At 33.7% G+C, this 27622-nt stretch overlaps 2 protein-coding genes and 1 long non-coding RNA gene across 4 annotated transcripts; 2 read left to right on the forward strand and 1 right to left on the reverse strand.

The window, feature by feature from the left end:
• Positions 1–47: 47 nt before the first annotated feature.
• On the reverse strand, positions 48–10493 carry LOC121237130. The gene is made up of 2 exons (XR_005934871.1): positions 10459–10493; positions 48–159 (listed from the first exon to the last, which is right to left on the reverse strand). It is a non-coding gene; the product is annotated as an uncharacterized LOC121237130 (long non-coding RNA).
• LOC121237129 (lysine-specific demethylase JMJ706-like) lies at positions 6989–15208 on the forward strand. The gene is made up of 11 exons (XM_041133720.1): positions 6989–7439; positions 8293–8638; positions 10288–10444; positions 10522–10741; positions 11121–11174; positions 11263–11342; positions 11456–11733; positions 11869–12264; positions 12745–13160; positions 13255–13536; positions 14345–15208. Exons 1-11 carry the CDS (start codon positions 7437–7439, stop codon positions 14720–14722), a joined length of 2610 nt encoding a protein of 869 aa, XP_040989654.1. The 5' UTR covers positions 6989–7436; the 3' UTR covers positions 14723–15208.
• Positions 15209–22486: 7278 nt separating this feature from the next.
• On the forward strand, positions 22487–27622 carry LOC121237132 (probable transcription factor KAN2). 2 transcript variants are annotated; one of them, XM_041133722.1, is made up of 6 exons: positions 22487–23416; positions 23786–23863; positions 25071–25116; positions 25235–25397; positions 26134–26203; positions 27049–27622. In XM_041133722.1, exons 1-6 carry the CDS (start codon positions 22796–22798, stop codon positions 27184–27186), a joined length of 1116 nt encoding a protein of 371 aa, XP_040989656.1. In that variant the 5' UTR covers positions 22487–22795; the 3' UTR covers positions 27187–27622. The 2 variants fall into 2 exon arrangements, with proteins under 2 accessions (XP_040989656.1, XP_040989657.1); XM_041133723.1 differs by having other exon boundaries at positions 22488–23416; positions 26137–26203.

Raw genomic sequence — 27622 nt, forward strand, 5'->3', positions numbered from 1 at the left:
CTGAGTTGAGTTGAGATGATAAAATATTGTTATAATATTATTTTTTAATATTATTATTATTTTGAGATTTGAAAAAGTTGAATTGTTTATTATATTTTGTGTTGGGATTTGAAAATTTTGTAATGATGAGTTGAAATGAGTTTGGGATCCAAACTCACCCTAGTCTTAAAAAGTGTTTAAATAGCTCTTTAATAGAAAAATTAGGTTATTTGGATGTTACGTATTAAAACACTTTTAATCTCAAATAAGCTAAAAAGTATGTTTGACGATTTTCTTCAAACATACTTTTCCGGATAATGCAAAGCATAATTCAAATTTTAAAAAGACTGTTAATTGACGAAAATACCCATACAACTCTGAGATAATTATAACTTTCAAACTTCCAAATATATGATTATAATTTTTAAAAATTCAAATAATCATTATTTCTACCTTCGAAGTCACCTTTTTAATTTGTTTCCAGACAAACGTAACGTGTTTGAAAGTGCTTTAAACATATATGGTTACCAAATATTAAATAACTTGTAATTAATAATAGAATTTATTATTTAAGTTATAAGTTATAAGTCCTGAAGTTATAAGCTATATTTCTCACCGCAATCTCAAACATGCACTAAGACTTTTAATTGTAGAGCTTTATTAAAAAGTTTTACTATTAAAACTTTTTAAAAAAAATATAGAATTATCTACGGGGGAACTCTTCGATAGAAACTTCAAAATGGTGATTTTAAAAAGTAGATTTTTAGTTTTTTTAGGTGCTTAAAGCACTTTTTATAAATTTACCATACATACTATTTTTTCTCTTAAACAAGTATATAATATATCCCAATATGGCTGGCCATATTGATATATATTTCTTCCTCACGTACAGCTTAGAATCCTTCCTTCTTGAAGGGTTTCTCTAACAACAATCCAATCCAAATATGCCTCCCGCCATGAAATGTCATCTCTAAGAAGTAAGCTTTCTTTTTCTTGTGAGTTCATCAAGTCTACTTCAAGTTACCCAAAGTCTCACTTTCAGCAAGTATAATCTTTCCTTTCTTTCTGATCTGATATCCTTGTTGCAAGCAAAAGGCCCCATGCAGTCCCAATCTGCGCCATTGCCATTACAACACGAACCATGGCGGCCACTCAATCTAATTAAGCAACCTTTAATGTCATGATCAGACCCCCGAGGCTGAGACACGTACACATGAATGTCATATAACTGAATAAGACTTCACTAACCCTTGTTACAACCTGTTTTGGGTCACCAACTTTTGTCCTAAATTCCTTCCTTTTATATATCCTTATTGGTTGGTAATAGGTCATGATGATGAAGTACCTCTCCGCCATAAAAAGATTTGTTAAACCACGTCGTAAAGGGCGTTGAAATCTTATTTAAATGATACCTATTACCTAATACCGAGAAGGAGATTCCCCTATTTTTTAGTGCTGTTGTTGGTGTGTTCCTTATTGTGTATATATATAGATATATATATATATATATAGAGAGAGAGAGAGAGAGAGAGTATTATATAATATGTTGAAAAGAAAAGTAGGTAAGAAAGTATTAGTATATGGCAAGGCTCTATGATTGAATACTTAATGTCTCTTTTGCTTATGCCGTGGCTTGATGAAAGCCAAAATATTGTGTATTTATGTATAAGAATATGCTTTATGGAATCAACCGGATAGAACGTGACACACACATACACATACACTGATTACGCAAGAAGATAGCTAGAGATACCAAAATAATTTGATTCTTGATGGGTAATTTGCTGTGAATCAGCTTTATCACTAGGATTTTCTATGATTATATATTCGAATAAACAGCTTTTGGATTTAAATTCCACTGTTTTGGATGCCTTTGCGCTTGCCAATTAAGAGAAAAAACGAGAAAAAAATATTAACAGGTATACCTATTAATCTACCCATTATGATTTTATGTGAACATCATTTTCCTAATATTTAAGTGGTAAAGTCAAGATTGAACGCATAAAATATTTTTAAAAAAAGAAACAGAAAATAATTTGTTAAAAAAAAGGATAATATAAAAAAAGGGAGTCAAATGCTATACATAATTGTTAATTAGATGTTAAAAAAGCACGAGTTACTACCAAAAAAATGTTCTTATAACATTCATTTCATCACATCAAGTATATGCATGCATTAATCCTCACTTTCTCTACATCATGGACCTAATTTTCCACCAATTTTGTTATATACCCCGTCAATATTGTATCATAACCGGCTCAATTAGCCAATACTATATAGAGAAATGTTTTAATTACAAATAAATTTTATAAAATTAAGTTCACAAACTAACGTGTTTTAATGTGGTACGTAAAATTATAAAATTATTTTCATTATAAAATAAGATGCAACGTAACATGCAAAATTATGTGATCAGTTTTTTCAATTTATTATATATGATAACTGATATGTAAATGCCTCTGCACCACATATCATGTACGTAACATAATTTGATTTGTAAGATTTAAATTTTAAAATTTATTTTTTAAATCAAATTATAATATAGATAATGTGTATGTACAAGCTTCACAATAGAGTTTTAGAGCACTTGCATTAGACTCGTCAAATGAGTCTAATCTCTAAAATTTGATATTTTTACTTTAAAATTATGAGATTAGATTCACCACATATCCAAAAATCTCAACATTTGAGCTGCGGGACATTTTTATTTATCATCAAATTTGGAGATCTATACATTTTATTAATAAAATTAGATTTTCGCCCATATCATTTCTTTGAAGGTGGCCCCAAACGTGAATTTCTTTAAACGTGGTGTGTAACATGGACGAAGAATTTCTGTGTTTTTTTCTATTGAATTCATGTGCATTTTTCTTTGAGCATAAACTGGCGGCCCCAAATTAGGCTGAGGAAAAAAATTAAGTTGGTAAAATGTATTTGTTAGATAATTAAATTGAAGAAAAAAATTAATTAAAAAATTAATTTAAGTATCAAATTAAATTATTAATTAATATATAATTAGTGTAATTTTAAAATATAAAATAAAAAATCAAAATATTATTATTAAAAGATAATATTATATTATTATTTTGATGAATTTAATAGTTAATATAATATAAAGTTATGAATAAACAGATTTTAGATAAATAAAAATATATTTTTTTTATCAAATTTAAAAATGAATTTAATGAATCTAATGATACTTCTCTGGTCACAAATAAATAGCCAAAAACGATTGGTGGACAGTCACGTACTTATTAACCTACCTACACCGTATAATAGAACCGGAAGTAGGAAAAGGTCCGGTCAACAAACCACGTGTCTTGGGCTGTCCGCACCTGACACATCGACCAATGTAATTATCTTTACTATCTCGGAATGGAGTTTTGTACATCCACGTCACTCTTTCGCATGACGGTTGAAAAATGGTATAATTCTCGTTGTTTTTATAGACAGAATCTCACGGCTACATTTGACTTCCACGTTCCAACCTTATTGGGGAAAAGTAAACTTGGAGCTTTCTCAAAGGGTTATTAATGTCAACCCATTATAGCTAGTAGCAGCAATTTTAGAATGTATACTCTCAATAGTTTATTTTATTCTTTAACTCTATGTGTAAACTTATATGGGTGTGCAAAATTCAAATGTGAGTAGGCTTTGAGGCATTGGTGAACGGGTATACAAACAAGACCAACACTTTTCGTACTGATTATATATTTAAAACAAAATAAATAGATTCCTGGTTTTTGTTGAAATTGTTCGTTTTCTTCGAAAATACATAATCACGAATAAATGCTTTCTTATTTGAAATAATTATGGTCATAAGTTATAAATATATGAATTATTTCTTATCCTAATATCAATTTAGTCAATATTAGGAAAGAGTAATTCTATACACAATCGTGAAGTGCGTAAACGCCGCTTAATCGTTTTGAAAAATAGTAAGACCTACTATTAAAAAATTAATTTTTTTCATGTGAATCTTATATTTTATTTATTTTTTTCAAAATGATTACGCGTCAGTTGCACAATTTACGATTATAAATATTTTTTCTCATTTTTTAAACACCTTTAAACATCTAGATCTCGTTCATTTTAACAAAACTTCTTCAAATTTTTTCAAATTCCTATACAAAATAAAATAATCAATTCAAAATTTTTAAATTTTTAAAAATTATTAAAAAATATATTCTAACAATATTTTTTTTAACTTTTATCTCAACTCATTTCATCTATTCTCATCTGTGAAAATAAACGAGACCTTAAAATTATTTTATACCAACTATATTACGGGTTTGTCTACTTATCAGGATAAATATATTCTATTTATGTTATATATATATATATATTCACTTGTAAGTGAAGATACATTTTACACTGAAAAGAGAAAAATGAGATGTTGGTAAGATGATTGGAGAATACCTTTTATATTAAATGCGTGCCTCAAATGGTGGGAAACTTCTTTTTATGGGAGTATGTACAAAATTTTTAATCACAAACATTACTACAACATGATATTGTTATTGTTGTAAATAACCAAACACATTTCAAGTTGCTTTATTGAAGAGAAATTGAGTTGGCAACTCGTGAAATTGATGTCACATCATAATGAAATTAATATAGCTCTACCTTGCCTTTATGTATGGTACCCGCCGGCCTTTTTAGCGCAATGGATGAGGTTGTTTCCGCATCCCCATCTCTATATGTAAGTATCACATTTTTTTAGTTCCTTCTTTTTCTTAATGTGCCTTTAATTTAAATATTCAGGAGCTTGATCTATTAATGTCTCCTTAGAGGCATCTACTTCCCATTCTAATTATTTGTTAGGACAAATATTATTGCAATATACGCTTTATATTTTTCTAATTAATGAAAAATATATATTTGATATTAATTTATAATTGTTTTGATTTTAATTTACTGTTTCTGGTGTTTGTATTCTCCACTGCATTCAAATTTATTTATCTTTCCTTTAGAAATATTCTCCTTATGGCTATATTATTTAAAAAAAAAATGCATTGAGCTGTGAAAAATAAACCGAGCATGCATAGTTATTTTTACGTATTTTTTATATATTCTACTATTGTGACTGATTGTATCATTTTATTTTAATATAAAATAATTATTTTGACTAATTACATAAAAAAATATATAAAAATAAATGTATTTAACAGAACTATGCAGAATCTATGGCAGGACCACTCTTTTTCCAGTATTTTTTTGTTTTAATTTAATTTAATTTTTATAAAAGATAATGTAATCTAGGTTCCAACAAAGAGAGCTGGTTTCCCAAGGGCCGAAGAGATGCAGACCGAAAGTCCCAAACATTGCGTCAAAGAGGGAAGGTATTAAAGTTAATTTGTACTGTTCATCAGGCAATTTCGTCAATTCAACTACTTTCCTGACACAGAATCTCTTCTCTGCTCCCTCCCTAATCTCTCCATTGAAACTCGCCCTTCGCTACAGGTATTCCCTTCCAAAGTACTTTCCAGGACAGGTGTTCCCAATCCAAGGCGAGTATCTCATCCTTAAAGTACCCGCAAAGTAAGGAAGCTGATTTCTGCTGTCGAGTAAATTTCGTGATGCGATGGGTTCGTGTGGCAGTTACTTCCAAATTAAAATTAAGATTAAAACATTAAATAATAATAATCAAGGCTGAAAGAACACGAAGCCGGATAAAGTGTAGCCTAGCCTTGAAGCCAGATAAGGTTGACTTAGCATTAGAGCCGAGCCGCCAAATCGACTGAAATAAGAATAGTATTACGCATACTTTTTCTTCGGAGTTGAAAGGCTTCGTTTTCGCTGACTGTGGAAAACTAATCATTAGACCAAGCTCCGCCTAGCAAAAGCTGAAAGGGACAAACCGCCAATAGGATTAGGAGAGAGAAAGATAAGGCAGCGGAAAACCGGAAACCGGGTACTACCGGTCATGTAGGAGCGTGAAACCCGCTTTAACCGCCAGCTCTGTCGGTTCTGGCACCACAGCCCCTGACGGCTCCTCACATTCGAAACCGCTGTTCATCCGCCTGCCACCTGTACTTTTTTTTTTTGCAGAATATTGCCACGCCGTGTTTGGAGTCCGTTCGGTCACCGCGTATTGGTATTTCTCTTCTCTAGTTGCCTCGCTAAGTTCTCGTTTGGAAATAGATTACGTTTTAAAATTTTTATCTCTTCTTATTTTATTACATTTTATTTTTAAATATAATTTAATTATAAATATTTTAAAATTATTTCTTATAAATTTTTCAAACTTTTAAACAAAAAAAAATTTTTTAATTTTTAAATCTCAAATAAAAATAATATTATAAAACTATATTCTAATAATATTTTTTATTTAATTTTTTCTTTTTTTTAATTAACACAAATTATTTATAAACCATCTTATTACAAATTTTCATCTCCTTTTACTCTCCAGATGAGCCGAGGATCTAAAAAGTCCAAAACACCTCTCGGCTTTCTTCCTAAAGGGATAAACCGACGAGGAGACGGTTGTCTTTTCGTTCACAAGACCAACTAACTGGAAGGTGGGCGAGAGTGACCCATGTATAGGCAGTTAGTTTCGACGTAAAAAAGTACGTGCGGATGGGATTTCAGATCCGCTACATTTCGTTATTTTTTGACCGTTCAAAGTTACAGATGAGGAGAAGGACGGTCAGATCGCCTTATCCTGTACGATTTTACGCTCTTGTTAAGCACACATGATACGGTTCCGTTTTCCCTGCCACGTCAGAGAAATTCCCGATTGTAAGGGTAATATGGTAAAGTCCCTAAAGGAAAGTTCCGAAACCAACGAAACGCGATTAATGGGGAGAAAAAACGCGTTTTTCCGGCTAGCGTTTGGTTGAACCACCACCCTCCACTTTGTTTCGCACTATCTCCTCGCTTTAAATTTAATTTAATTGATTGATAATAAAAGAAAGCAAAATTAAATTGATAATAAAATATTCGGTTTAACCTTTTAAAGCGCTAAATTATTTTGAGTATAAAACTGTAAGCTATCCACCCTGAGACGTTTTTCGGTTTCTTAAGCCTTCTCTTTTTTTTTTCTCTCTCTCTCTCTCTCTCATCTATGTTCTTCTCTCTTCATCCCTCACCGGTAAACATCGTCCCTCGCCGGTAAACCACTACTTTTGCCGGCGACAAGCCTCCGCGTTTCGCCGTAAACCCGCACATACCTCTCTCTCCGAGTTCCGTTGGTTTCCTTTTCATTTTTCGTGACTCCCGGTCGTAGAAGGCTTCGGATCTCCGACTCTGACTTGGCTCGGTCTCGCTCGTCGCATTTTGAGAGAATGTGGCGGGCCTGGTTCGCTTTAAAGGCTTAGCGTTGAGTCTTTTGTGGCTGGGATCGTGATCTAGGGTTTGGTTTTTGGGATTCGGACTTGTTTTTGTCGTTGTTTTTTATTCTGCTCACGGCGAAGCTAACTTAAACGGAGGCTTATAGCGAAGGACCTCGGAATGAAATGGTATGTGGTTCATCCTTTTGGCTTTTGGTTTTCTCTCTCTCTTTTACATTTAATTTGCATTTTCAGAAATTTCTGTTAAAACTTGTGTAAATTTATTTTCCTGTGTTTCATTGTTTAGATCTCGGACATTGTTTTCTTTTGTAGCGGGCTCCTAATTTTCCCCCTAATAATGATAGTTTTTGTGATTTTTTCCAGATGTTTTTTATTGGGGTCTGGTTCGTAAACATTCAGAATTTTACGTACTTGTTAAGGCTTTGAATCAAACTTATACGATGCAGCATATCTGACGAGTTTATATACATGTATATGCATACGTACGTACATACATACAAATACATATATATATATTTAAAAGAGGAGTTATTTCTTTCTTCTCATCCCCGATTTAAGAGTTTTTTTTTTTTTTTAAAAATTAATTACAAGAAAGTTGTTCCATTTGTAATTTTTCTTTCTCTGTTTTCAGTTTTTCTTTTTCTAATTATGTTTTATTAGGGAGGCATGTAATAAAGAAGTTGGTCGTGAATCGTGATGAAGATTTCATCGATACTGTTCAATAAATCTGGTTTGACTATATTTTTTTAACTATTTCGGGAAAATGGATAAGATTGACAGTTGCCTTGATAAATATTGAGCAATACATGGTTGATAAATTTGTATAAATGTTGGTTACTTCAACTTTATTGGGTAAGCTGGGTGCAATTGTCGAATGTCTGTACGCTGGGCTGACTTATAGGTATCATTTCTGTCATATGGAGAAACAGTTAAAAGTTGTAATCTTCTGTGTCTTAAAATCACCTATACCTCTGTTACCATTTTGCTGGTTCTGAGTGCCTTAAGTAATATCTTTTGCCAGGTAGAAGGAAGGGTTTGTTTATCTAAAGAGGTTAAAAATGGGTTAGAACTTCTGAAGCATAAAAGGCTTCAGCGAATGAAATCAGACACCATTAATGAGACAGCAAGTATCACTAACATGATGACCAGGAGTGGAGGAGATTCTTTGAGAGCTTCAGCATCATGTGGCGTGAGGCTTCATGGTAGTGCAGATATCGTTTCAAAGCGCAAGGTCGACAAGTTTGACACAAGTGATCTAGAATGGACCGAGAAAATTCCAGAGTGCCCTGTGTACTGTCCAACTAAGGAGGACTTTGAGGACCCTTTGGTATTTTTGCAGAAGATAGCCCCAGAAGCTTCAAAATATGGTAAAATCCCCCATGCATTTGTGTATAGGTTTTGAATCAAGTCACGCTTGTTGTGGTCTTTAGTTTCATTTCTTGAAATTACTATTTGCCATGTTATTTTAATTATAAAAAAAACTATTTGCCATGTTATTTTGTGGGTTTGATGCACCATATTTGTGTGTTGCCACATGCACAGATACACAAATGTTCCTTTCACAGTGGTGGTGTGTCTTTGTAAGATCTTTCACATTTTTGTCCATAAATTTCAGTGGGCTCTTTTATTTTGTAGTGGTTGAGAGTTAAGGTTTTTTTTTTTTTTTCATCATTTACTTTTTTTTTTTTTTTTTTTGTTGTTGTAGCAACAATTTTTTGTGACAAGGATCATACCCTAATGTTTAGAATAAGTTTTGGTTTCCTTTTTGTCATTCCAAACTGACTAGATCCTCAGCATGCAAGGGGTGGGAGAAAAAGAGGGAAGGCAAGTAGAGTTAGTTATTATTGGCTTTTTCAGTGACATATGAGGAGTTCTCAAGGGGTGGACCTCTGTGTTTTTAGGCTTGCAGGCTAAATTCTGAATTATAAGTTTAAATTAATCAATATACGTATAAAAGAAAGTTTAAATTAATCAATGTGAATGGCTTCTGGGCATGCCAATTGAAGGGGTAAATACTCATGCTAACTCTATGCTGGTCTGCATAATTTGTCCTCATTCATTACCCTCATATATTCAAGTGCAGGTGGCAGGTCTCAGCTTGTAGGATATAGGCATACATTGAAAAAGGGGTGGATTTTGTAGCTATATGGAAATTTTCCCTTTTTTCATCACTTTTTGATTATATTATTAAATTCTAGGTTGAGGTCTATAGATGGGTTTTATTTCATCATGGTTTATCAAATTCTAGGTTGAGATTTTGGATGCCAGTAATTTTTTTTTTATCAGTAAATTATTATTTATTGATGATATATTGTTCTGAAGAATTTTTTATCGAAGATTGGTTGAAGCAATGAAACCCAGTCAGTGTTCTGATATATTGAATTATAAAATGGATTTCATCGAACAAATGGGATATAGGCATACATTGAAAAAGGGGTGGATTTTGTAGCTATAAGCCTATATGGGTTTTTTCTTTTTTCTTTTTTCATCACTTTCTGATTATATTATCAAATTCTAGGTTGAAGTCTATGGATGGGTTTATTTCATCATGGTTTATCAAATTCTAGGTTGAGATTTTGGATGCCAGTAATTTTTTTTATCAGTAAATTATTATTTTATTGATGATATATTGTTCTGAAGAATTTTTTATCGAAGATTGGTTGAAGCAATGTAACCCAGTCAGTGTTTGAATTATAAAATGGATTTCATTGAACAAATGGGATAGCCTTATGTTGACACAATGGCTTCATGCCCCGGGATGTAACGAACTGATACCACATAAGGAATTTGCTCCTAGATCATCATATTAGTTTGTTTTAGCTTCTTTTTTTTTTCTTCCTGCCTTCTTTGGAGTTTTCTGATGGAAATTCTATTATTTTTACCATTTATTATGTTTGCAATGACTTCATTGCTTTATTTGATGCGTCTGGAAATTAAGCTTTGGAGTTTTTACTGTTTTATTTTCCTCATGAATTGAATTTGACCTCTTCCCCTTTTGTATTTTTACTGGTCACAGGAATATGCAAGATTATTTCCCCATTGAGTGCGTCTGTTCCAGCTGGGGCTGTATTGATGAAGGAGAAATCTGGATTCAAGTTCACAACTAGAGTGCAGCCTCTTCGTCTTGCAGAGTGGGACTCTGACGATAAGGTCACCTTTTTCATGAGTGGAAGGTAAATTCCTTTACCTTAGAGAGCTATGATACTTTGAGTTGATTTATTCTTTGGTTTTGAGCGTGTAAACTTTTCAGAAATTATACATTTCGTGATTTCGAGAAAATGGCGAACAAGGTTTTTGCTCGTAGATATTATAGTGCTGGATGTCTTCCTGCCACATACATGGAAAAAGAATTTTGGCAAGAAATTGCTTGTGGAAAAACTGAAACTGTTGAATATGCCTGCGATGTTGATGGTAGTGCCTTTTCATCTTCTCCCAGTGACCTGCTTGGAAATAGCAAATGGAATTTGAAGGTTTTAGCTTCTTTAACCCTTTATTCTTGTATAACTTTTAATGGAGGTTCTTTTGCTCAATTTTAGCACCAGATTAACAATTTTAGACTAATTATCACTGGCTAAGTGTCCAGAAGATATTATCTCTTCCTTTATGTAAATGAATTTACAAACCCCATGTTAAGTTCTCCTTGATTTTCGAAACCCCAATATCATAACTTTATTTCTGTCCCAAAGTCCAACATAAGCAAACATAAGATGAATTTTCTGTTTTTTTCCTACATCAAAGCTTTACATTATTTAAACATCATTTTACCTTTTTCTATTCAGTTTTGATATTTATTCTGGATTATCCTTCCACTAAGTCTTATGTATAACCTTTTTTTCCCTTTGATTTCAGAAACTTTCACGCTTGCCCAAGTCCATTTTGCGACTTCTGGATAGAGCCATTCCGGTACCAAGAAGAAAACTTTCTACTATTTTGGAAATTTTTATTTTAGTCCGAGAGTTTGTGTTCATTCACTAATTTACATCTATTTCAGGGAGTAACTGAACCTATGCTTTACATTGGAATGCTTTTCAGTATGTTTGCTTGGCATGTGGAAGATCATTATTTGTACAGGTACGTTTTTTTTTTCTTCTTAGAGTTTCAGTGATCCAGCATATCTGCTTTGTATATTGAGAAACGTCATTATATGTATTTTTTATTTATTTATCTGTTTATGATTATGGCAGTATGAATTATCATCATTGCGGGGCTGCAAAAACTTGGTATGGCATTCCGGGTCGTGCAGCTCTGGAATTTGAAAAGGTGGTCAGGGAACATGTCTATACTCACGACATTTTATCAACTGGTGACGAAGATGGAGCTTTTGATGTTCTTCTGGGAAAAACTACTTTGTTTCCACCGAATATTCTTTTGGAACATGGTGTTCCTGTCTACAAGGCCGTACAAAAGCCTGGGGAGTTCATAATTACCTTCCCAAGAGCATATCATGCTGGCTTTAGTCATGGTAGGATTTATAATTTGGTTATTCCACTGATGAAAAATCGGTGAAAATACTAGTAAATAAATATTCCATTGATCTCCCTTTTGCTTAATTATGTCAGAATTTCTGAAATGTATTTATGTTCTTATGGGACTCTAGGTTTCAATTGTGGTGAGGCAGTGAACTTTGCAATTGGTGATTGGTTTCCTTTGGGGGCAGTAGCCAGCCTACGCTATGCACATCTTAACAGGGTGCCTCTGCTTCCTCATGAAGAACTTGTGTGTAAAGAGGCAATGCTTCTCTCTCTGAGTCTTGAACTTGAAGATTTGGATTATTCAGCGGCAGACTTGGCCTCACATCGTTGCATTAAGATTTCTTTTGTAAATCTGATGCGTTTCCAGCATTGTGCCCGTTGGGTATTAATGAAATCAAAGGCTTGCAATGGCGTTTCTTTAATTTCTCACGAAACTATTGTATGCAGCATATGCAAACGTGACTGTTACGTAGCTTATATCAACTGCAGCTGTTACATGCACCCCGTGTGCCTTCGCCATGGTATGCTTTGCTTGATATGCTGTTTCATGTTAATTAAGCGATGTAATTTGTTTAGAGACTGTTTGGTTGTTACAGAATTTAAATGGTCCATTCATTGTTTTTATGGTGTTCACAGCACAAATCCATCATCTTGAATGGAGTTGACAGTGGGGTATCATTCTCTTTGAAAAAAAAAAAAAGGGGTTGACTGAAATGGAAAGCTTCACCACTATTTGTAGAGGATTAGATGTTGGAATTCAAGTGCCCTTGTTTAGGATTCTATAGTTATTCATGTTGCTCTTGAATTTCCTATTCATGATGATGGATTCTATTTTTTTCCCCCTCAATATTTTGTGCAAAACACAATAAATGAATTCAGTTTCTATCAAGCCTCTAGTTATTAAAAAATAATAGTAAAAAACCTATCATGCATAAAGATAGACCCTTATTCTTGCTTGCATCTTCTTTATTACTTAATGCTGATCCTCATTGCCAACCCAGATATTGCGTCTCTTGACTTTTCTTGTGGGAGCAATCATACGCTATTTGTGAGGGAGGATATTACAGAAATGGAAGCTGCAGCCAAGAAGTTTGAGCAGGAAGAGCGAATATTAGAGGAGATTAATCGACAAGCTAGAAGTGGTGGTAACTTGTATTTACACCCCTTTTCGTATATGTGTGGTAGAGCTGAAGATGGATATTCTCCTTATTGTGAGATAAAATTGGAGTTGAAACCTGAACATTGTGTTACAACTCGACATCAGTCACAAGAAGTAGAGTGTCTTGCTGATAGCCAGCCCATGTGGAGTTCTGGTGAAGAGAATATGAGATCTGAAGTGTCTGAAGCTTCCCTTTCTTGTGCTGCATCAACTGTGTCCTCTTCAGTAGAGCCTCTTGAGAGCTCAGTACAAAGCAATGTAAGATCTAACTCTCTGGTCACCATCTGTGGCTGCCCTTCGTGATACGTGCTGTTTGTGTGGTTATTCATGCTGTTTTTGTTTTGTTAAGCAGTTAAAGGGGAATGCTAACTTATATTCTGGGAAGCCTAACTCCAAAAAGTATTTTGAAGAAGCGTCACGCTGTGCGCATGAATCTTCTCTATCCTCGCACTCTTGTGACGAATCCTTCGGTACACCTTCCAACAATCTTCATCAATCAGGATTTAAGCCTATTGTAGATCAAGACAGTGATGATTCTGACTCAGAAATCTTTAGAGTTAAGCGTCGTACTTCACTGAAGGTCGATAAAAGAGATGTGAATGATGCGTTGCATCTAAAGCGTCCTGATCACCAGGTACGTTTTGAATGTCTTAATTTCTGATGCATGCATCGGGCTGTGTTAATATGTTGTGTTATTAGGTACCAAACACCAGACTTCTACCAACTATATCTTTGCTGTGTATTTTAGCTGTGATTTATTTTACAATCTGTAGTTTTCCTCCAGCATCATCATGTAGCTTGGGACTGAATTTGTAACTAAAATTCTTTGGGATTATGGTTGGAACTATTATTTTTATCGAACCTACTCCCCAGGGTCTATTGAAGTTGAGACTTATTCATTATTTCTTTTGTTTTGGGGTCCTTCCATTTTTGATGCATTGTTCTCTGCTGTAACTTTCTTGTCAATAAAACGTTTTTTTTTGCTTATGTACCTTTACTTTCTGGTTAGGCAACTTGCTGTCTTTTCATTGTACTTTCTTAGCTTTGTTTTGCCATTTAATGAAATATTGCTCAGCAGTAATTATTCTCATCAAATGGCCTCTTCATCAGCTGGTTATTTTTTTCCTTTAAAAACTACATATAAAAAAAAGTCTGTTTTCCCTTTAAAACCTAGGGGCTTACGTCCTGCCTACTTGGGCATTACCTAGATTTCTACTAATAAAAGTTTTACTTACCAAAAAAAAAAAAAAAAAACCGCAGGGCAGTTTGCAAGTTTGTGAATCACTTTTGCCCCCTCATTGGAATGTTATTACTCCTTTGGATACCATCACTTTTTTGGAAGTTTAAACTCTTGTATGATACTTTTAAGTTCTCTTTATATTTCCTTCTAATCATATGGTAGTTAGTGATTGCTCACTACTGCGGTATCTCAATACAAACAGGGGCTTAAACGGCTGAAGAAAGTCCAAACTGAAGGGAGATGTGGGCAACTAATGCCATCTGATTGCTGCATTACTGATGAATCACATTGTAAATTTACCCCTCCTACTCATTATAAAGAAACTCCAGATTGTGCTTGGAGGGACGGGTTCGCCAGAGGAAGTAGCATTCCCATTTCCATCAAGTATAAAAAGTTGGCCAATGAGGAAGCAACAAGTAGACAGCGGGAACACCAAAGAATGGATAGGTTCCAGCTTGAGTTGGGAAAGACCTTGAGGGAACCACCCCCTATAGAGATTGGGCCAAAGCGCCTTAAAGTCAGAGGTCCGTCATATTTAGGGACAGAGCAGGTTGGAGTGAAGTTTAGATCACTAGAGTGACAAAGAATCGTGGTTGGCCCTGCCGCTGGAGCAGATCTTGAACCTGACTATGCTAACTTTACTCTAATGGGGTTCTAACTACACACGGATAATCTAAAGGGATTGATAACGGGAGCAGTGGCGAAAAGATTAACCAAGATTAGGATTAAGATTTATATTCTTTGTGCAGGGGGCCCTAATTGGGGCGATTTGCACGGGTGGTGATTCTTGGGGTTCTCGAGCCGGGGTGTTTTTCCAGTCTTTGGCAGGAGAACCTTCCCTGCTTGCTAAAAACTTGGAGATCTGACAGTAAATGATGTAAATTTTCTTTGTATCACTCAAATTAATTTTTGTGAGGGAAGTTTGGGTATACCCACCCATTGCTTTCTCATGTACCTGCTGCTTCCGTTTCATCTAAGTTCTTTATTCATTTCGTAGCGCAATTGGTCATTTGTACACACCTTGGACTACTTTAATAAAACGCAGAGAAATGCCTTTTTCTCTCAATATTTTCTTTCCTTCTGTTTGTAGCCTCTAAATTCTGGATGTGTTTATTTCATTTATTTGCCTCTTTCTCTAAAGAGGGAGGTAAATAAATGCATCAGACCGTATGGCTATTGACATTATTTCGTCATTTTTTATTACTAAGAATAAAGATAGGTTGACCAAGTTATCTGGACGGACAATCAGTCCTATTTGCCCTTATATAATTTATGCACAAATGTTTCAGGATCTGCATCATTAGGACTGGACTGATGCCGACTTCGATGGTTTTTACAGCCCCAAATTTGCAAGGTAGCATTAAATAATTTCAAAATGGGTACAGAAATACAAAATTTGTTCCCATTTTAAAAAAAAAAAAAAAAAAAAAAAAAAGGAAGTTGAGTCAGTGAGAAGGAAGAGAATGGGAACACAAGAAACGCAGGATTAATCAATCAACATCAGAGATAGATAGTGCGGTTTATGCAGACAAAATTGTCTTAAATTCGTGGGTTCATACGACTGCTGCCTTTTTGTCATTAAGAATTTTGCTATATACAGTTATTTTTATGTACTATTTGCACACCTCACTTATATGATTAGCTAAAACAGTTATTTTATATTAAAAAAAAAAAGTGACGCAGCTAATCGCATTAGTAGAATATACAAATAATATGTAAAAGTGACTGTACATAGAATTTTTGTTTTCATAATTGTAAATATTTGAGCAATAGTTAAGAAACTACAAACACTTTCACTATTGCTGTACCATGTTCGTTCCCCCAATAATAAACTTGCACATTCAAATAATTTCTTTCACCTCATTAGAAACCATAAAATCATAGTCATTTTTCTGGTGTAATATTATTCAATTTCTGAGGTTGCGTGGTTCTGTACTTGTGTCGGTTGAAGTTTAAGGCATCATGTTTGGGTCGATTCTTCCAACTCTCACGCGCGCACAAAATTAAAAGGAAAAATCCCACCAGATAGGCGTATTAATTATATATTATGCCCATCAAGGAGAGTAGAAAACTCAAGTCCCTGCATAATGGCAAAGCAGCGCAACAACCACCACCGAAATCAAGAATCCAACAATCTTGTTACCTGTGAAGAGTTGCTTTTACTCGCAATTATTACTGCATCCTTCCTTTGCCATTAAACATTCATGTGTTTATAATGTCCGTCCGCCATAAAGCTGTGTAGGTTAACCATTGGCATTTTTTGCAATTTTGGTCTTCCCTCTTGTCATCCATTGATTTCTAGTACATTCGTCTAATAATAGCCATAAATAGCGCCATAATTGATGTGTTCTTCGAGGGACTTATGATCTGATCCGCTCTTTCATTAGAAGACACATGACTGAACAAAGAAAAATAAATTGAATTAACAAGTGCAAAAGCTAAAATCCATGGAAAGTAGGACGTCGTACTTTCCATGGATTTTATTTGTATTAGTTCGTTTAACGAAAGGTACCTTAAAATTAGTTTTTATTGAACTCCAGATAAGATTGTTTTCAAATATCTTAATGCCCAGCTAGCAATGAAAAAACTAAAAAAAAAAAAAAAACAGAGAGAAGATGATGAACTTCGCCTTGTATTTGCATCAGACTCATGCATGTTGTATATATATAGACCTGCAGGCCAGCCAGCCCAAGTTGCAGCACGTCAGTCATGAGTCAGTCTCTGTGTTTAGATGTTAAAATTGGCTCAAAGATGATATAATAAATTATAAATCGTGGGGCATGAGCGTGTGATCAATTTGGAGGAGGAACCTTCACCGATCATTCTTTTATACGTCCTTGGCCTACTACTTGACGAGAGAGGGAGGCAAGGGCATGACCAAACTTGAAATAGTTTGATTGATTTTGTAAAAAAGATAGTGGGGCCAGCTGTTCCTACAATCACTTCCGGCCACCTTTATTTGAAGAGAATAAATGTATCATGGAATGGTGGAAAGTGAAGCTAAGAAAAATATAGAATGAGAGAAAAGGAACAAAAGAAAAATTTATATATGTTAATGGGTTCTTGTCATAATCTAGCAGATATCTTTCAGTCACTAGTTTCTCCAGATTTGTAGGGCACATCTCCCTTTGCTCTCTATTAGTCGTTGCAAAAGATTCAAAATGTTTCATCTTTTTGTTATTTTTGTATTACGACTAACAACAGGATCCTATATATAGTCTTAATGCTTGGACTCAAATAGCATATAAAAGTCATGTTACCTGGCTTTGATTGGAGAGAAAATCATCTACTTTACTTTTTCTGGTCATGTTTCTTGCAGCTAGGGTATATTTTCTTTCATATAAGGAAATTAAGCAGCTAGCTAGCATTTCTCATCCTTTAAGGTACAGAAATTATATGTGGAATATTATTGATTTTTCTCCACTAATTTATATATACTTTAGATTTTATCCAATTATAACCTAGTGCATGGTCCAAAAAGCGATAACCAATTGAAACTAATAAGAGATGATGATCATAAAAAATTCTACGGCTATTATAATTAGGAGATTATCATCTCCATAAAAGTAAATCTACAAACTGACATGCATGGTTTCATATGAAACGTTAGATTTATGTACTTTACAATAAAAATATATTTACAATCTAACGTACCACATTAAGACACGTCAATTTGTAGATTTAGTACTTTTGTATAGTCTGATCTTTGTGCTCTTCTTTAAAATATTTAAGTGTCATTTTAAGTAGCCCAACCATTTTGCGAATAAAAGTATATAGTAGTACTATTCTAAAATGTGTTTCTGCATGCCAAAAACTACTAAAACTGATAAAATACAAAAGATTGAAAATATTCCGGAATTAATAAGTTAAATATATATCGAGAATGCTAATATTTTAGTAAGCTGGCAGCAAAATTAACCAGCGATCTAGAGTGATTAAAGGGGAAAAACAAAACGTAATAATCCAGCAAGATCAAGTACTTTTGGTCACATAAATGTTAAATCAATGAAGACCATTATATCCATTAATATCGTTCTTTGCCAGATTCCTTTCTCACAAACATAAGAATCGAAACTGTTAGAATGATCATATCGGCTACATTAAATATGATCTTACAAAATAGTTTAGTACTGTCTAATTTTTTGGATGTTATATATGTATTAATATGAAGTAATTAAGTAGTACTGCATGCAATATTAGATATCAACACTACCCGGCCTTGTGGTATCGATCTCTCTCGTCTCGGAAAATCTATTTATAAACCTATTTGTCGACACACGTGCCCAATTTCAATATTTCGTGTCGTGTTCTTATACGTTGTATCGACTGTTTATTACCTTAATTTGTATATATATGCATCTTTCAAGGGCAGCAAATACTATTAATTACGAATTTTTTACCACTCATTCATGATATGATCTTTCGACTCACACAAAAGACAATAAAGAACTTCATGAGGAACATCCCACGGCAATTATTTTGACAATATAGGTCATCGATCCATGTTCAATTACATTTATAAGTTGATTGGATGTCTAAGCATGATTGAGTGGTCGAGAAAGATTGCTAAGAAAATAGAAAACATGTTGACCCATATGCGACTAAAGAAGACAAAAAATGTCCATAAAATAGTGGCACATTTAATGTCGGCATTAGTGATTAATTTCCCCTATAATTGAATCATCAGTTATTTATCTTCAAGTCACTAATATCACAACCCATTCACATTCTGTACATCCTAAGTCACATGATTTTAGCTATATCTCATTGATAATTAGTCAACATATTCATCCAATTACTTGATCGAATGCTGTTTAGAGGCCAGCTAACCTCACAGCCATGCATGCTAGCTCCGAATCACAATTGACCAGATCATGATCAAAGCTGTCGGTATATATATATATCAATCATGCATGCATCAATATCATTTTCTACTAATTTGAGAAGTACTAGATCTACAATAAGATTATACAGAAGCAAACTTATAAATTAATGTAACTTGATATATATATGTACGTATCATATGAAAAATGAGTATTTGTAACGAATTATTTATGACTATTTATAAAAAAAAAAGACTAATTTTAATAAGAAATAGTTATTTTCATAAAAAATAATTAATCATAAATAAATCTTATAGCATGTTGATGTGATTAGCACATAGAATCACGCAAGATATTAGATCGACATACATATTCCACAAAAGCAGTGGTTTTACAAGAAAAATAAATGAGACGGCCTGCATGCTGCATGCTGCAGGACCTAGTACTACTACTACTACCACCACCACCACCACCACTCCAACGCGTTTCACATCAATCAAACATATTGATCATGAATGGATGATTAGGTTCACATAATCGTACCAATGTCAAAAGAAATTATAATACGATTAAGGAACCACCTTATAATAATGACAAAAACAGCACATCATGTCGATCATGACTAGGCCAGCTTCCTGAAAATAATTACTCGCTATTCATAATTAGTTTTTTTGCATCATTTTACATCATATTCATACCGATATATATTTTGAGTAAGCATTTTGTCATGTCTTTACCGAACTAAGGACATTTTTGCAAGGAGCTAGCTGATGGAAAACGTGCATATATGCGTAAGAATTGAGATCGATCATATAATTTGATTGACCATATATATAGTTAAGTTTGAGTAATTTTACATATTATCGTGAAGTGGGTAAACGCGTAATCACTTTGAAAAATAGTGAGGTCCACTATTAAAAAATTATTTTTTTGTAGGTTCCATATTTTATTTATTTTTTTCAAAACGATTACACGGTAATTATACAATTTACGATCGTAAATATATTTTCTCATATAGTTCACATATCCCTTTAATTTGTTCTTTGAAGCAACGTTCTAATCATGATCATCTCCATATATAGAATTAGTTCTATCTTGTAGTACTAATATTACGCTATTTATAATCATAGAACACCAGCTTGGCATTTTTTGATGATATTCTTGCTTTTCGATTATTAATTTGATCCTGCCTCTAGTTTTACATGATGGACTATCTTATTATTCCAATATATGCTTGATGCTTTAATTTTCTTCCCAATTATCTAGACATGAGATAGACCGTTGTGGAATGTTACTCTAACTAATTATGAGCTATATATATATATATATATATATATATATATATATATATATATATATCCAATTGATCGATCACATGGCATTAATTTGGGACCATTTCAAGAAATTATTTACCCACCTAATAAATTCACTGATCTAGCTATGAATTAAGACACTTACATGATTTGTTGCTGAATATATATATATATATATATATATATATATATATATATATTGGCCAATAATGCATGTTCTAGTACTACATTCAATAAGATATCTAGCTCAGGAGCTGGTTGTCCCAAGGAAAGAGAAAAGAGGATATTCATCATACTAATGAGCTCCCTAGTATAGTTAGCTTTAGATATACAGTTTCGATCGGTTTTATCCTTTAAATAGATAATTGTTAGACATAAAAAATTATAAAAAATAAACTTACAAACTGACGTTACTTTATGGGATCCGTTAAATCTATTTTACAAAAAAAATAATTTTATAATATGACATATCATATCAAGCCATATGATCAATTTATAGTTTATTTTTATATAATCATTTTGTAATAAAATATTTTTTTATAATTTTACGATATATAAATCTCACATATTTTTTTTTTTAAATATGGAGACCATCATTAAAAAAAAATTGTCATTTTTTTAAAATGAAATGCCCTAAACTTAAGCTACATAACTGTACGAATCATTTTTCGAAAAATTAACCATACGAAGTAGCCATGTACGATACTGTGAAGTACTATATCTATAGTGGTAATTTTATTTTATTTTTTCTTATTTAATTATTAAAACAGTATTTGCAGTAACCGTGCATTAATTGGAGTGTCCTTTTGATGTGTGGACTGTGGACTCTGAAGAACCATAACTATACATGAAGAGACCAATCTACCCTTTTCAATCACCGCTTCAGCATATATATAGGAATTATGACTTTTCCACTGCATATGCCCTGATCTTACGACAACCAAAATATACCTTAATTTTCTCGCGGAAAAAAGTAAATAAGAAAGTGCAAGAAAATAAATGATGGGCCTTGAAGTACTTAATTGATTATTATCAAAGGACGTTCGACGACGATCGAATGCTGCGTTTTGGAAATTAGGGTTTTATCATGATCATCGCACAAATGAACAGCTGTAACCAAACAACGCCCTAGCTAGCTAGCTAGGGTGTGGGAATTATTAGGGTGCAATAATAATTATTAGTGTAAATACTCATCTAGAAATATGTGGAAAGGAGCACAAAATTAATTAATTACCTTATAAGTTAATTTTCAACTATTAAGCTAGCTCATGATGTGTTGCGTGCATGGGAAGGTTAGAAAAAGTGTAGTAAGATTCTTTATAATTATTTAATTTAAATATTCTTTATAGGCATTTATTTTAAATATTTCTATAATTGAAAGATCAGGGAGACTATTTTACAATATTTTTATAATATTGTTGATATAATATATTAGTACTTTCTGAATAATAATGTTACAAACCACACGACTATCTTATTTTCATCTTATTTTATAAATGTGATACGTTCTATCACCTTTTAATTATTTTTTTAAAATGTAAAAGTTGATAAGTAATGCCGACCACTTTATTATAATGAGATAAGAGTAGGACAAGAATGTCCCGTTTGGATAGTGAAAGTATTTCATCTCATCTCAACATTAGAATTTTTTCAAATTCTCAAATAAAATGTAATAAATAATTCAATTTTTTTAATTTCAAAAATAATAATAATATTAAAAAATAATATTCTAAAAAATGTTATTCAACTTTCAACTTTCATATCAACTTATCTTATCTCAACTTATTATCCAAACGGTACCGAAACTCCTTATATATTCAATATTCTGAATTATTATGGTTTATCCAATTTTTCTAATTAATTAAATGAGTTATTTAGACTGAAAATTATAATGTATGATAATTCTTAAAAAGAAGCATATTTAAAAGGAGACAAGTGCACACATTAATAAAATTGAGGGCTATTTAAAAAAAAAAAAAACAAACGGAAAAAGAGTAGTAAAACTCATAAAAGGAATAAAGTCCCAATTAATTATTTACTTTTGTGTTTCTCATCTTTTCCACCCTTTTTCACCCTAGTATCCACCCCCACGTCCACAAAAAGAAAAACACACACACACACACTCACTATCTCTCTCCCTCCCTCTGGTCCCTCAAGTGTCCTTTTCTCACATATACCTCACACAAAGGAAACAGCCATTCACTTCAAACCTTCTCATCTCTCTCTCTCTCTCTCTCTCTCTCTCTCTCTCTCTGTGTTCCTGCAACTACTCCCAAATCGATCAAACCCCATCTGGAAAGAAAACCCAGAGACCTCACCTGAAAATCTAAAACTCATTTCCCATATCACCAAAAGTAACCCATAAAGCTCATGATCTTTTCTGATCCCTGATATCCATTCTGCTATATCATCAACAACACAAAGAAAAGAAGCTTACAAGAATCATTAGAAGACGAGTACAAGAAAGAAAAGGAGGAGGAGTACTTCAGGCCGGGGCTTGTTTGGTCGTTGTAGAAGATGGAGCTATTCCCAGCACAACCAGATTTGTCCCTTCAAATCAGCCCTCCAAATAGTAAACCCATAAGAAGTACTTGGAGAAGTACTACTACAGAAGAAGAGGTGGGTTTGGGTTTCTGGAAGAGAGCTTTGGACTCCAGAACCTCCATGTCCTCAATGGCCAAACCCGACACCTGTTTCGACCTCTCGTTGTCGAATCCAAGGGCTTCCGAATCCCTCACCAACCATATTCATAATCACCAACTTGGAAATGGAAATCCTTTCCAGACCCTCCAGAGAATTAACCACTACCCTCAAGTACTCCAACACCAGCCAATGTTTCAGCAACCACCGCAAGTACTAAGCCAAGAACTTGGTTTTCTGAGACCCATAAGAGGACTTCCGGTATACCAGAACCTTCCTAATTTCCCATATGCTCAACAGCCCCTAGATGCTTCTCAACCTTCTTCCATAGTTAATACTTGCACAAGCTCAAGTCCTTTTCAATCTCAAGGGTTAATGCGATCAAGATTTCTATCACGGTTTCCAGCTAAACGAAGCATGAGAGCACCTCGGATGCGATGGACTACTACGCTTCATGCTCGCTTTGTTCATGCTGTTGAGCTATTGGGTGGCCATGAAAGTATGCTTCATTTTGCTCTTTCTATCTTTTCTTTCATTGTCTCCTTCTTCTTGCTTTTGCTTTCTTTTTGGCACTTCTTTTTCGTCTTACACCATTACTTCTTTCTAATTTGCATTATTCATGAGCCAGAAAATTAAAATGAGAAAGAAATTTGACTCACTACAAGAAAAATGAGTTTTTGTAACCAGTTAATTTCAACGAAATGACTATTTACAATTAAAATTAGTTGCAAATAATCTTTTAGTTACAATAAATTGATCACAAAAATCCGTTTTTGTTGCAGTGACTGATTAACTTTTATATATTTTGTTGACTTATTTAACTTTTATTTTGTTATTTTCTTAATTTATATTTTCTCGTTGGGGTTTAGGGCGACACCGAAGTCAGTTCTTGAGCTTATGGATGTGAAAGATCTCACTTTGGCACATGTTAAATCACATTTGCAGGTGAGAAAGACCTCTCATTCCCTAACAATATCAATGGATTCCCCTCTTTGTGCTAGTCTCCTGCGTGCAAATTAGGGAAATTTTGAATTATATGCTGAAACTTTTTGTTTTATATCTTCCCCTCTTAAATTTTTTTAGGATTACACACTTTCGTTCTTTCTTTCTTTTACTTTTTTCTCGAGCTCTTTAAGGTTTTTAGTATTTGAATATTTGAGAGATGAACTTTGCATTTGTACAGCGTACATTACAGGAAGTTGTTAATTGCATATATATATATATATATATATATATATATATTTCAAATTCCAATGATTTCCATGCAGAGCGTCTCTCATATCCTTAGCACTTCCTTTTCTACTAGATCTGATGCTTCTGCAAGCTAATTAACAGCTTTATGCCTGGAAGAATGAACCACCAAAACTAAAAGAGAAAAAAAAAATACTAGCAGAGGAGAGGAGAGAGAGGGCCGAGAGTCCCAGGGTAAAAAGGTAAAAAAAAAATAGAAGAAGAAGAATAGGGGAGAGAGAGAGAGAGAATATTATAGATTTCAGTAACCAAGTGAGACAAAGCCAAAGGAATTCAAATGAGTCATACCCAAACCGAGACAAGCTCACACTCAATTCCATTATTTTATTAAAGAAATAACATTTTACCTTATAAGAAGAGAGAAGTGTAGAAAGAGAGAAGAAACAAGTACAGAACACCATCATTTCTCAATGATGTCTTCCTCAGATGTGGTTTCTAACCACTCCTTTTTTTAACCATGGTAAACACGTACAGCCATACATGCAGATCAATAGCCATATTTTACATAGCCATAAATGCTTCTGTCTCCTCAGAGTGTACTGCACCATATAATTTCCAGCTCTAATTTCTGCTTTCATGTTTTAATAAAATAGATGCTTCCCTCCAGTAATGTACATTAGCTTTCTATATTTTCATGTAGTAATGTACTATATAATTACCATATATATAATATTAAGCAAGTGCAATGTACTATGTTATTTATGAACCTGACTCTGTATATATATAATTTCCTTTTCTACTTTCTGATTCCATGTTTTAGTGCAAGTATATGTTTTCCCTAGAGTTATTTTTATGGAACAACTATGTTCTTTCTTATAAGTATATTCTCTTTATCTCGAATCTACGTTTTCTTAGTCTCCGCAGCACAATTGTTGATTAATTCGTATGATTTTTACAACAGATGTATCGAACCGTGAAGACCACCGATAGAGCAGCAGCTTCTTCAGGTGAATGCCTATGTTCTTGATCTTATATTTATTATATTTTAATATTCCAGTTTATATCTGGATCCTTTTTTTATTTTATTTTTCTCAAATTCTGGTTGTTTTTGATGTTTACTGAAAGGGCAATCGGATGTATTTGAAAATGGGTCATCTGGAGATACTTCTGAAGACTTGATGTTTGACATTCACAACCCCAAAAGGCTTCAACTATCCGTTCAGCAGGGAAGACCATTGACTACTCAAGATCACAAAGATTATCGTGGTCTCTGGAGCAATTCTTCAAGGTACGGCCTGCTTATAATTGCATATTATTCTGCAAGTACTCTACCTTTCATTTTATCGAAGTTCTTAATCCTTGTATCATATGCTCCATTTATTGGATATTGTGGAATAATCTCGGTTCGTCATTGGTACATGGTTGCTGAAAGATCAGAACGAAAGAAAATTTGGTAGCGCATATATATATGCTTGTAGCTAGAAATATGAACGTACGTTAACGATGGCCGGAGACTGAAAGTACTCCATGATGGGCTCATCATAGTCCCTCCTAGCTAGTTGTTAAAAATTAGGAAGAAAAAAGAGACCCAATGTTCTAGCTAGCTACCATATTTTGAGACCATGAACTTCGATCCATTTGACAAAATTCACACAAGAATGAAGATATCTCTTTCCCTTGGATTTTGTGGGGGCTCAGATTTAGGGCTATTAAATGGGGGCCTACAATTGGAAAACTTGTTTTCAAAGCTAAGCCCTTTGATGGACCCATTAATGGAAAACTTGGTGCCAAACTTTAATAGATATGCTCTTTACTTCCTTGTATATATAGTGATCTGTTAAAGGGTATTTGGGCAAGCAAATGGGTTGGATGCACCTTTATTTCAATCAGCACAACATCATGTTGAGTGCATGAGAGGCTGTAAACGAGACAGTAAAAGATCTAGCTTTCTTTTCTCAGTTTGCTTTTTTATTCTGCATGGCTTCCACTGATAGGAAATATTCTCTTAATATGTTGGTTTGTAGCAGTAGGGAAGCTCGGTTGCATGGCAAACCAAAGTATTCTGGTGGAAACATAGCATCTCTTCATGATCAGGTACCATTTTCAAAAATTTATTCCTAAAATCTCCTTTACTTTGAAAATTTTACAACCTATGCACATGCCCGGCTATGGGAATGATAGAATAAAAGAAAGGTAAAAGGAAAGAATGTTTTCATCTTTCTTCAACCGACTCATGCATATTAGAAAGAGCGAAGAAAGCTGGGGGAAAAGGAAAAGGCGTTTCCAAAGCTACTTTAATTATATATCATCAGTCCTTTGATAAATTCAAGGGGCATTAATGTTGTCATCAATCTACGAATAAAAGGGCCTTTTTTTAAAAAAAAATTTAAAATCCCCCCACTCCGATCCCTCGCGTTCCTTAAACAGAAAAAATTGCCATAGAAGAAAAGAGATATAAATCCCCACCAGCTTTTATCATCTTCAGCCTATATATATATATATATATATATGGCGCTCAAAAGCAAAACCATTTCTGATTTCACTCGGCCTAGCTCAAGTGGAGTGTTGAACCTCATATAATATGCATGGAGTTGATCCTTATAATATAATAGCATGCAGCAGCGTATATGCATGGAGAGATTGTGGAATAATAATTTGGAAGATGCATAAATATTACATGCATGCACATGCATACTGCGACAAACTTTCTAATTAATTTTCTCTAACCTTGCTTGTTTGATCTTGATTATATGTATTCTTTTAATTATTCCCGACGGCCGAAGTCACATGTCCTTTGATTATTCCGGCCTCGCCTCTTCATTTCACACGACTTCTTAATTACTAGATAGATGCTGCTTCTCTTTTTATTTCATCGCATTCCTTTTTCTTTTTTTCATTCCCTTATTCTTTTTGTCTTTTTTAATGGCGGGGGGCTTCAGAAGGACATGGATCCAAAATGCTTAAGCTATGAAAGGATGTCATCAGATGTGAACTCATCAGCAAACCATACAGGGACAAGCCCCAAGAAGCCTAATTTGGAGTTCACTTTGGGAAGGCCACTGAGAAATCTCTTCTGATCAGTACTCTTCATTTTGAAATCACTAAAACAGTGAAGGGTCGATCGGGCACGGGCCGAGAAACTGAGAGGAAAAGAAATGAAAAAGAAAACAAAAGAAAAAAGAAAGTAAAAGGAGAGCTAAAGAAGACAAGGAGACAAGAAAGAAAGCACCAAAAGGAGAGAAAAAGGAAGAAAAAAAAAAGCATGGCCTTCCTAGCTATGAGACTCTGATCAGATCTAAAAATCAACATATATATTATATTGCAACTTAAAATATGAGATCTAATTGATTTTGTATGTTTTTGCACTCAGGTAGAGAGAAAGATCATCATATCAGTGGGACACCTTTAACTTCTATCTTAAAGTGTGAAAGTGATCCTTGGTAATTGTAATGTAGCACTTTATATTTTGTAAAATACTGGAAGTATTCTTACCCAAAGGGGTTGGTGCTGATA

The sequence above is a fragment of the Juglans microcarpa x Juglans regia genome, chromosome 6S (genome assembly GCF_004785595.1).
Source record: "Juglans microcarpa x Juglans regia isolate MS1-56 chromosome 6S, Jm3101_v1.0, whole genome shotgun sequence".
Lineage (NCBI taxonomy): Eukaryota > Viridiplantae > Streptophyta > Magnoliopsida > Fagales > Juglandaceae > Juglans > Juglans microcarpa x Juglans regia.

Bases quoted from the DNA above. Each gene is read 5' to 3' on its own strand.
- LOC121237129 (XM_041133720.1), top strand. The intron at 8,639-10,287 runs GTAAAATCCCCC...TACTGGTCACAG, and splicing joins CCCAGAAGCTTCAAAATATG to GAATATGCAAGATTATTTCC. The intron at 13,161-13,254 runs GTAAGATCTAAC...TTTGTTAAGCAG, and splicing joins AGAGCTCAGTACAAAGCAAT to TTAAAGGGGAATGCTAACTT.
- LOC121237132 (XM_041133722.1), top strand. From the start codon at position 22,796: ATGGAGCTATTCCCAGCACAACCAGATTTGTCCCTTCAAATCAGCCCT. The intron at 23,417-23,785 runs AGTATGCTTCAT...TCGTTGGGGTTT, and splicing joins AGCTATTGGGTGGCCATGAA to AGGGCGACACCGAAGTCAGT. The intron at 26,204-27,048 runs GTACCATTTTCA...GGGGGGCTTCAG, and splicing joins TAGCATCTCTTCATGATCAG to AAGGACATGGATCCAAAATG.